Source organism: Gavialis gangeticus, unplaced genomic scaffold, assembly GCF_001723915.1.
Source record: "Gavialis gangeticus isolate Ggan-Ray unplaced genomic scaffold, GavGan_comp1, whole genome shotgun sequence".
NCBI lineage: Eukaryota > Metazoa > Chordata > Crocodylia > Gavialidae > Gavialis > Gavialis gangeticus.
Window position 1 is genome coordinate 10,912,938 of NW_017729013.1, and position 11,453 is coordinate 10,924,390.

General features: G+C 44.6%; 2 protein-coding genes across 2 annotated transcripts in view; one reads left to right on the forward strand and one right to left on the reverse strand.

Annotated features, from left to right (window-relative positions):
* The window catches only part of RFFL (ring finger and FYVE like domain containing E3 ubiquitin protein ligase), a 111,419-nt gene extending 106,012 nt beyond the window's left edge, over positions 1 to 5,407 (forward strand). The window contains exons 6-7 of the mRNA XM_019511530.1: positions 1,875 to 1,898; positions 2,255 to 5,407. Coding sequence (XP_019367075.1) covers positions 1,875 to 1,898; positions 2,255 to 2,445 — 215 coding nt within the window. The 3' untranslated portion in view covers positions 2,446 to 5,407. The remainder of the gene's footprint in view (positions 1 to 1,874; positions 1,899 to 2,254) is intronic.
* A 2,166-nt stretch (positions 5,408 to 7,573) lies between these two features.
* The window catches only part of LIG3 (DNA ligase 3), a 35,874-nt gene continuing 31,994 nt past the window's right edge, over positions 7,574 to 11,453 (reverse strand). The window contains 1 exon segment of the mRNA XM_019511529.1: positions 7,574 to 8,177. Coding sequence (XP_019367074.1) covers positions 7,944 to 8,177 — 234 coding nt within the window. The 3' untranslated portion in view covers positions 7,574 to 7,943.

Consider the following 11,453-nt stretch of genomic DNA (forward strand, 5'->3'; position numbering starts at 1 on the left):
GGTCCCCACACTTTAAGAAGGATGTGGCCAGATTGGAAGGAGGCCAGCACAGAGCAACAAAAATGATTAGAGTGCTGGGAAGCATGACTTAATCAGGAAAGGCTGGAAGAACTAGAGTTATTTAGTCTGGAGACGAGAAGACTGAGGAGGGATTTGATAACAGTCTTCAAATACCTGTAATATCTCAAGAGTTTTCAGTGAAACTGGGACTTAGGTCTGCCAAAAACTACTTATTTGACTAAATCTCAAAATAACAACCCATATACATTTAAGATGGTCATCTTGCTTTGTAACATCCTAACTATATATGTTCAATGAAAGGGAAATTTTCTTAATAATCTAACCAAATAATAGCTACTTCACACCAGTTGCCCTCACCCTTCCAAAAATGTTCCATGTGGGATTTACAAAATACAAAGCCAAAAGACTTGAAGCAAGCCATCTCTTAGGGCAGGGGCGGGCAAAATACTGCCTGCGGGCTGCATCCATTCCACCAGGAAATTTGATCCGGCCTGTGGGCGGGTGGGTGTCCACCAATTAATTATATCTGACCTGGTCCATGGCTGCCCATGCTGCACTCCACATGGGATCAAGCCCTGCCTACTCCCACTGAGGCAATGTGCTGTGCTCCTACCCTTGCCCGTGGGGGGGCCCCAGCCCTGGCCAGTGCACACAGCTTCTGGGCAGAGCTCCTGTTGCCCCTGCTGCAGCCACCCAGGGAACTGCTCAGCTCCCCTGTGCCCCAGTCGTTCCTCCTGTCACTGCTGCAGTACTATGGGCAGCAGGTAGGGAAATAGTAGTGGGCAGGGGGAAGTAGTAGTGGGCAGGAGTATGAGGCCCACACCTGGCGGGGCAGTAAGAGTGCAGAGCCCAGGTCAGCAGGAGCGTGAAGCCTGGGCCAGCTTTGTTCCATCGTGTGTGACTTCCTGTGGCTCACATGCAACTCCCAGGACTCATGCCACTGGGGGAAGCCCTGTGCAATGGAGGCAGGCAGACTCGGCCTTGCTCCCTGCTGCCTTGGCCAAGTCCCGGGAGCTGCATGTGGGGCCAGGCTGCCAGCTCCATCATGTAGGGCTCTCCCTCAGCAGCGCATGGCTCTGGTCAAGTCCCAGCAGCTGCACATGAGCTGCAGGGAGTCCCGCACAATGAAGCAGGGCTGGCCTGGCCCCGCTCCTTGCTGCCATGTACACCTCCTGGGACTTGGCTGGTGCTGTGCACTGCTATGGGGCCCCTCCTGTGCAGGCCATGAGCATCCTGAGGGCTTGCTGTCTGCTGCTGGCAGAGGGGGCTGTGCACCATGGGGGGGGGGTGGAAACGTTGTGTGGGGGGCATACATACCTCACCATACCCACACCCTTCACATACACACGAACACATCCTCCAAACACTATGCCTTCCCACACCCCCCCACACCTACCCCACCATACACATCTACCCACCCTCCAACCACATCCCACACATAGTATACAAAAATAAGATTTTCTTTTTAGTTATTATGCAATCGTCTCTATATACACTATGCAAACACACATAAATCAGGACAAGAATATTTTTTAAAATAAAATTTAAATGTTATAGCAGACGTTTTATTTTTAGTACATGATTTGTTTTTTTCTGGTTTGAAGATGGCAACCCCCCTCCCCCTCCCAAGAGTACTTCTGGGGGCAAGGGGAAGGGTTTCCAATAGTGAAGGTCAGGGGTTAGAGAGTGGGATTTCCAGTCCCAAGCTGGTTACCACATTGTGGCTCTCAACAGCTCACCAAAATTCATTAAGTGGCCCTCCAGCCAAAATAACTGCCCACCACTCTGGTAGGATTTTCCTGTTTATTGCACAAAATAATACAACTTCTCTCTTTTTTCCCTCCTATATGCAGTTTCTGACACTGGTGATCAAAATGGTAAGTGGTGTTGATTCTCAAAATGTTAGCTCTGTAGCCACACCAGAAAAATTCTCAGCGCTAGTTGTTGCATGCTCTAATATAGAAAAGCTTTTGTTCTAGCCAAAAATTTCCAGCTCCCTGCCAGACAAGCAGTTTCATATGGCACTGGTGCAAGTTTAGGAGCAGGATTACTCAAAAGATTCCAGTTATGCTTACGCATTACTTGCAGAAGATGATGCTTCTTAACATTGGCAATTATGCATAATTTGATATTGAAGTCAGTAATAAAGTTTGTATTCTCTGACCTATGTACTCTTGTCCTTAACACCATGATGCATTTTCCTCAAGTCTAATACTTGCCTTTTAATCTTTAGCTTGTTCAGGTAACACTGGGCTTCCTGGTGCTGAAGAGAATCTCTGCAAAATCTGCATGGATTCACCAATTGACTGTGTCCTGCTAGAATGTGGCCATATGGTCACTTGTACCAAGTGTGGGAAGCGTATGAATGAGTGTCCCATCTGCCGGCAGTACGTGATAAGAGCTGTCCATGTCTTCAAGTCCTGAGTGAAAGCAAGGAAGACCAGTGTTGCCTTAAAGCCTCATGTACTGTTAGAGAAATGGTTAAAATCTCTACACATAGTTGAAGGTCCAAGACTAGCACTCAGACCTCACAGGAAGCCTGAAGTTCATGAGAGGTGAGGCAAGAGGAAGCTTGGGAAATTTTCCATATTGAAGCCGTGATTGGATGTGTCCTTCCCACCACGTTGCTATACACCACAGTGCCTGGATTCCTTGGAGCCTAGTAACAGCATCAGACACAGAAATAACTAACAGCCTGTGAGAGCAGCTTGATCAACTGGTGATGGGGGATAAACAGTCACTTGGCTTCCCAACACAAAGACCAGATTCTGAGGCTTGTTATTTCCTCTGCAAATAATAAATGAGGACTGAGATCCCCACATACGACAGTTTTTTTTGTTTTGTTTTGCTGCTATTGAATGTTCCCATTCTGCTTCTCTTATTCACTTGCTCTGTGAATCACCTCCAGTGATATTTTTATTTTCAGGGAACACAATCTTGGTTGAGCTTGTTCCTTGTTTTGAACATATAACTTTATTTTAAGCTCTAGTTTTTAATGCTTGCAGGCCAGGCTGAATGCTGCCCCCCTCTCTGTTACCTTCTTCCTATTCCAAGTGTGTTTAATTCTAGCTCAGTGGAATCGAGATGTGCCTGCTCTGCTTTAAAGGAGGCAGGAAAGCTTCAGTGTTTAAGAAATTAAATATTCTGTGTAAGACACTGAAGAGGCACATCTCACCTGGCTTCTTATACACCTGAATCCAGTGTTTTGTCCTATGTTGGTTCCTCTTTGTAGAAGACCCGAGAGTAGTACTTTGCCTACATGGTAACTGAACTGATTCTTAGTTATCTTAGGCACCAACTTGCCCAGTGTATGCACTGCCTGAGCACAACTGGAAAAAAAATCCACCTTCCCCCTCTAACATAGGGATTTTTTTCCAACATTTCAATCACATGAAGCCCTGGACAGTGTATTTCTGCACATCACATACAGTGTAGAGAAGAATCTGTCAAAGTGATGCTGAAATAAGGAAAGTGTAGGGAGGCATTCTCCCTGCCTTATGAATGTTCCCCTAGCTGCTTTCTTTTCATTTCTTGCTGTCTGTTGCTTCCAGGGAGTTAAAGTGATTAGCATTGCCTAGCCTCCTTTGCCTTCTTCATCTCCCTCTTAGGCACAGGATACCAGTTCACTCTGTTCCACCATTCTCAAGTGCTATCAAATATAGAGATGGTTTGTTGAATGGCACAAGATAACTTCTCCCTTGATAATGGAAGGGGCTATAGCATCATTAAAATATACTTCTGTGCCAATCCCAAGTTTCTGAAAACTGCATTTTGGAAAGCCCTTGTGAATCCATACTGAATTGCATTGTGGGGTTCCTCCACACTCACTATGAAATTAAAAAATGGTCTTACAAGGTATATGGTGGGAATATGCCATTCATTACTGGTTGGCAGCAAAATATGAACTTTCAGAATGATCCAGTACTAATGCCTTAAATAACTTTTCTCCCCAGCAGTTATGGTCACACTAGTGTCTTATTCCAAAAGGCCATCTGGGCCATTTAGGATTTAACTTTGCTTCAGGATATTTATCTTGCGTGTAGCAGCAGAGTTTCAGTGAAGTCTGTTTCAAGTTTTCCTCAATTGCGATTGTAAGAACTTCAGAGAGGGGGGTGGATGGGTGGCTATGTGTGTACATGTATCCATTCCCAGCCTCTACAACACTCAAGATATATTTAAAAGAAACCGCTATTGCAGATCCGTGCATGTTTGCAATAACAGCTGGCAATATACATTATCAGCTGTCTGTCTATGCAAATTCATTTAACACTGCTGTACATCAGCAGCATTGCCTCCACTCCAGTAAACACATGGATTTGGAGGGTCTCTTCAGTTTAGAATAAGAAAAAACTAGTTCTTGGTTAGTAGCTATGCATACCATAGTCTAGCAATAAAGAAATTTGAGGCTGCAGTTCATTCAACATCTATGTTAGATGGTGTTTTTGGATTATACAGAAACCAGAATGATGACTCCTGTAAAGACTGGACAGGCTTCTTCCTACCTGAGTCTCTATGAATATGCCAGTTGTAGCTTTACCCTTCTTTCTTTTCCTTGCTGTTACTTCTGGATATTCTGCAATTTCTGACTCAGTGCTCTAGCAGACTACCAGGCGGTCCTCTGTTTCCAGCTACTAGATTGTATTACATTAAAGACGTATGATTTTCCTAGCATTTTTTTCAACATAAACCATTACTGTCGTTGCCATTGAAGAGGGTTTCTATGACAATTTCCAAAATGCATGGACTGTACTTACTGAGAGGCTTGAAAACTTCTGATCTAGCAAATGCACTGTGAAAATGTGTGTAATCATGTTTAGCAATAAGCTCAGGACAGGGGCCTTGGCAAAAGGAATATTTCCCCTATGAATACATAGGTTTCATCTACTCTCTACAAGCCATTCTAAGGCTACTATGCCTATTTTTCTACAACAGAAAAGCCAACTTGCAGATCAGTGAAAAAAATGTTATTAGGAATGAGGTACTCGCATGCAGCTTGCTTTCCTAATACTTATACTGAAACTGATTTCATTCTTTCCTCCTTTGCAGAAATGGATTATTTAGTGAGAGGCAGTATGACGACTCACTTTAAAATAATTTCAAACTTAAAAAAATCCGGAAGAAGCAGATTCATAACCCAAAAGAATATACTGATCAAAAACTAATAAAGATAAAAGTGTATGAAAATATTTAAGTGCTTTATGTACAATGTGCACATTTGTTTAAAATATTTTGAAAATTAATGTTCTACTTGAAATGGTTTCTATTACATTTTTCTTTCATTCAAAAATTGTGGTGGGTACAGTGGTTAAATAAAACCTAACTAGTTTTGGTACAGAGTTCTGGTTTATAATTTTATAATAAAGTTGAATTTTACTGTAGACAACTATGTAGGTTCTGAGTGTTTCTCTCTTGGGAGCAGGGGTAGGTGGCAGGAGCTAAACACCTGTCACTAAATGTGAAGGAGTAGAATAAGCACCCTCCCCCCAGAAATCAATTTCCAAGGATTTCAGCTGCTTAACTACCACCAATGAATGAGGTAAAACTGAAGTTCTGTTTTCCTCATGTTTTTTTTACCTAATTTATTAGTCATGTTTATGCAACTGGAATTTGAATGTGTTTGGTTATTTCTAGATCCTCTCCCCTCTTCAGGGCTACTTTTTCCTCTGACAAGAAAATGTGAGAAAAGATCAACTTTCAGCAGTGCAATTTAGTAATTTTGTAAGGCATTAAAAGAAAAGCACGCCCTTTTTTTTAGCCCTCAAGGCTACATGGTGTTGATAGTGCTCAGCCCCAACTGACATTGGCCAAAGTAGAGGGTACATGGTACAGTCAGGTCCCTTGACTTCTATATTACATGTCTGAGAAAGGGGCATCAATACTGACAAATATCACTGACATACGATATCAATATGCATACCTCACTGCATAAAAAATATTCTCTTTAAAAGGGAGACTTCAAAATAAAAACATTTTGGTAGGCTTCACAGTTGAGTAATTTTGAACGGTTTAGATTAGATTCTAACAAGTTTGTTAGAACAGGAATAATCCTATTTCCTTAGAATTACTCTGTAAAGTTAACATGTAAGGGCAGGTAATTTAGCATACCCTACATCTGAGTGTGAATACAAGTAGCAAATGCTATCATCTGGGGGAAAAAAATCCAAAAGAAACCCAATCAAACCTGGCTTACAGCCAGGACACATGCTGATCATTTGAGGAAGAGCTTGGTTATTTATCACCCATGAACATACAAGATACTTCAAACTTGTGTAATCACTGCTTCACTTCAGGCAGAAAAGCTCCCTAAAAGGTAAAAAGTAGCAAATCCTACAACATACTACTTAGTGTGGATTAAACCTACAAATTTGTCATTTCTGACCTGATTTGGATGAAACTTGCAGGAGTGGTAGACCCTGCTGAAGGCATGAAGCCTGCCAAGCTTCAGGGAGATAGGTGCAGGGGTTTCAGGGAAACTGCACCTCAAAGTCTTGAAAGCAAAACTCATGTTGCATGTATGTGTTAAGCCACAGCTGGGTCAAAACTGCAGGCATGCTAGTCCCTGCTGAGGCCACAAAGCCTGCCAGCTTTCAAGGTGATAGGGGCAAGGGCTTCTGGGGCCCTGCACCTTTGGCTGCACAGGCAAAACTTGTGGCATAGGTGCTTGTGGGACAGGGGGGTGAAAACTGCAGGTGTGCTAGGCCCTGCTGTGGGCATGAAGCCTGCCAGGCATCAAGGAGATAGGTATAGAGGCTTCTGGGGCCCTGCACCTCTAGCTGCTGACAGGCAAAACTCATGACGTGGGTGGGTGACAGTGTGTGAGTGTGTTAAGGTGCACCCTTACTCATCTGACACCAAGGCAGAAAGCAGGGCAGTTCAAACAATGCTGCCTTTTATGCAGTTTTTCCATTCCTCCCACAGAGCACTGGGAGTGGAAAGGACCTCAGGGAAGGATCAGTCACTGGCCAGCTACACAGTCAATAATAAGCACCACTTCCCACCCCTTCTCCTTATTTTAATTTGTTTCCCTACAAGCAAGCCCAGCTTGAGCGTCAAAACCTTTCGAAAATTTCAAAATGTTGTGACTTGCCTTGTTTTGTTTCGAGGCTGTTTCGCAGCTCTGTTTCATTTTGATTTCAAAGTTTCGAGCTTGAAACGAATCAAAACAAAACTGCCAGCGAAATTTTGCACAGCCCTATTAATCTGCACCCCCAACAGCTGCCTCCAGCTGCTAAGTCTGTGTCCTGCCTGTATAGTCTATGGGCAAATCGATTTGGAGGCTTCCGATCCAATTTGGACCTTTTAACGGGTCTCCCGGTTCTATTCGGATTCAGAGATTCAGCTGCTGAATCTTCTCCAAATCAAATCAGCTACTGAAGCTTCACACAGCCCTCATAAAAGGACACAAACTTTAGCCTTGCCTTCCTCTGCTTGATTTATAGCAGTGCAGTAAGTACACACTGTTAATACATCTCTGGGGAATTGCACATGGGGCCAAGAATCTATTTTCCATTTGGATACAAAGCAACTCTGAGAAACATTTATGCCTTTACAGTAAAAGGAGACACTGCAGAGTTTTATTTATGTTTTATTTATAAAAATACCCAAACTTTAAAAAAAAAACAAAACAGGAGATGAAACCAGCACCTAGATAAAATGGACTGGGAGAAATGATGGGCAGGAGACAAACAGATTTTAATGGTGCCACCCTGTAGGGAGTTCATTCCAGCTGGCACCGATAAAAATCAATGTCACTGCTATGGATCCTGAGAGCCCAGCTTTGAGGAACTCTGGGTGTTATACAGGGTGGCTGGTAGAAAGAGCAAGGAATCCACATTTATTCCACCTACCTAGTCTCTGCTGTTTCCTGAGGGAGTTCCCTACTTAAGCACAGCAAAGCCAACCAAGTCAGCTGCCTTGCATTTTTAGCAGGGGGCTACTAGTCTCCGCTTACGGATACACTCCCAGATCCAACTGGGTGACACACGCTTAGCTCCAGGGTTCTCCTCAAGGTCCCCTATCACATGCGTTGCAGAAGCTGTATCAAACTCTTGCACAAGGTCCCCATCATATGCCACAAAGTACCGCCGGATTTTGCTGAAGTTCTCCACGGAGGGTGGTAGGTACAGCCTCACCCCTGTAAATATGTCCAGCAATATCTGCAAAATTTGGAGGCAGGGGGAAAAAAAAAAAGAAACAAGGGCTGATAAAAGATTTGACTAGTCAGGAAACTTCCCTAGAATCTATGCTCTGAAGGACACGGGCTCTTTCTGTGCATTTGTACAGGATCTAGGACAATAATGCTGAAAGGGCACTTGTGTTCTCTTGCAACACAAATGATGACACAGCTTTTTTAACAACAGCTTTGAGAACAGATCAATTTTGTTCAATACCAAAAGTGTTCTATTAAAGCTAAAAAACCTGTTCTTTCTAGCAGGGCCGCCAGTTTAGATCCAACACCTTAAGGCTGCTTACAGACATAAAAAGTCCAAAAACCAGTTGCTTTACTTTAAAGTCTGTTCACCCCCACACTGAATCCAAGGGGCACTGCGTTACTTTGATCCAGCTCACCCACTGTCTGTATAGATTGGGTACTTCAGTGGGGCTTTTTTGGTGCTTTTACCTGATTGAATCTACTTTCGATAAAAGCACCAAAAAGCCCCACTGAAGCTCACAATCCGCACAGATGCTCTGGAGCCAGGTCGAAATAACATGCTGCTTCTTTCAGTAAAGCTCAGTTTATTTGTTTCTTTCCCCACGTCTGTCAGCAGCCTAAATGGCTTGCTGCAAGATGAGCCAAATGGGGAGTATGTTGGGGAAAGCAAGCCAACTCCCATCTGCACAATGCAGCCAAAAAGTGCAGATGGCACAGCAGACTTCTAGTGGTAGAGGAGCTGATGGTGCTGCAGGCAGAGCAGACAGCCAAAACATTTTAGCTCTTACCAGCATCATCTCCTGTTGAGACTCTTCCAGGATTTCCCTGTACTGACACCAAGCTGAAAAAGGACCAACCACACCCACCCACCCACCCACCCACAACCCCAATCGTTTTTTCCCCATAGTTCAAAGCCAAAGCCCCTAAACCAGACAGTCCTGTGACCCAGTGACTAAAGACAGGATGGCAAGCCAAGAGGATATCCCAATCCCATACCTGATCTTTGTAAATTACTCACTCTTCGGGCTTCAGTTAATCCATCAGCAGGGGACAACACACACTTCCTCTTGTCAAAGTCAGAGGCTGCCACTGAACTGTTTTCTTAGGCAGGAAAGGGCCATTGTATTTGCCCTAACTATTACCTCTAGGCCTGGTGGTCACATGGCTCAGCAAGCAAAACAGCTTCTGTTAAGATGCCCAGAGGGAGTTGACTTCTCTCAGTTAAATCAAGTAATCTGGCAGCCCCGCAGCTGGTATTTGCTGTTTACAGCTGATAAGCTACTCTAGGCCTCGTGGGAAAAGACAGCCTGAAGCCCAAACCTCAGAACTGCTCCCACTATTTTTTCAGCAGTATGGTCCCCTGACTACTCCTACACAGCACAGCTATAGCACTGCTGTTTCTCCACAATATCATCCTTTCACTGGAAGTTCAAACCTCCCCTTGCGAGCTGAAAGGAACTGGCTCAGTTTGCTACATCTGACATGTTTGGAACTTTGAAGAATTTATCGCTGGTAGCACAGAGACATCCAGATCTTGCTCCTGATTTTTCATCATGTCACATTAAAGCTCCTTGTCACTTTTAGGGCTGTTAATAGTTCATTTCTCACTCTCTTCCTCTCCCATCACACTACCCTTGCCCTCTGCCAGCAATGCCAGCTGTTATTCTCCCATTAGTGTGCCTGTTTTCTTCCATACTATCCCCTCTCCTTGGAATGCCTTCCACTTCCTTAAATCCCTTTTGGACCCACCTTAGGCACAGTAACCAACAGACGTTAGCCACTCTGAATGGTTAGACCGGAGGTCAGATTCTGTAAGAGCCAACTTTACAACACTCTCAAATAACTACGAATCACCTCATTGAGCACATTGTTCTCCTAAATAACCACACATTACTGTGTCCTCTTTCCTCCCCTGGATTCGTTGTTTGTTCAAACAATAGTTACATTGGGTAACAAACTACAACAGCCCACAAGTTCTAATACAGGACATCAGCCAATCCTCCTTCCCTCTGCAACCACCCATCTCCTCTATACACAGCACTACGTAGATGCAGTAATGAGAGATCTGCCTTCAAAAAACTGGTACAGGCCACTGGTGGAGTCAGGACACCAGAGAGGGACTGCGGGTTTGCACTCAAATGGTAAGCCCTGTGCGCAGCCACTCCCTGCAGCCTGTTGCAGAAACATGAATGGAGGCAGAGGCACCTGTCTGCACTCTGAAATGTGGAGCTTGGGTTGCTGCTACTGCTTTTCCCTTTTGTTCCCATTTCTAAGCCTAGCTTAAAACCAATGCTGAACTGCCAAGGCACAAAAAGCACTACATGTGCAGAAAATGCTAGCATCTGGAACAGAGCCAGACTCCTAAATGCTCCGACATGGCTTACAATCATATAGACCTCTAGACTCTCAACTAAGTCATTTTCCACCAATCCAGACATGAAGCAACGAACAGCTGGCTCTTTTGCATCAGAGCTGAGCTAGTACAATGAATTTTGTTTCAGTCTTTAATGAATAGCTAGCATACTACTGGTAAGGGTGGCTGGGGGAGTCTTTAGCTTTTGCATGCACTTCTGATCTGTTAGCACCTTCCCAGGTGCACAGCCTGCTGCTTCTTTCCCATGTGCCTATTCTGTAAAAACAAACAAGAACTGCCATAAGCCATAGTTCTGACACTGGGATCCTCTTTTATATCAAAGATTTTGTGCACGCCTGGGGGTACCAGGTACCAGCTGCCCTGCAATAACTTTAAGGCCACTGTCAGACATTCAAAAGAAGGTGCAATGGCATCTGAGAGACAGTCCCAGCAGTTGCACCTCCTGCCATGCCCCACATGCATAGCGGGAGGTAAGACTAGGATTGAGCATCAGATCCCATCACACCATATTGCTGGTATAGGGGGAGCCCAGGACCATGATCCAGGGCTCCCACTGCAACCAGCGATCTTTGCTCCTGTGGCTGGGAGCCCTGTCAACTGACAGCTCTCAGCCACCTGAGCAGGTTGTGCTCCCTGGCAGCTGGGAACTCCAAATACTACCACGGCTCCCACTCACGGGAGTGCCCCTGCAGCTGGGCGCTAGGGCTGTGGAAGACGACTGTGTTTCAATTCAGTTATGGATTCAGCCATTTCATACAGACATTGATTCGTTTTGGTGTTTCGGATCACTGTTCTGTTTCAATTTGGAAGACTGGTAGTGATTCCCAGTTGGCAGTGGCAGCCTGATGTCATCCCACGTGCAGATCCGGGGGTCCGTACTCCCCAGGACAGCAGCAGGCTGCTCTC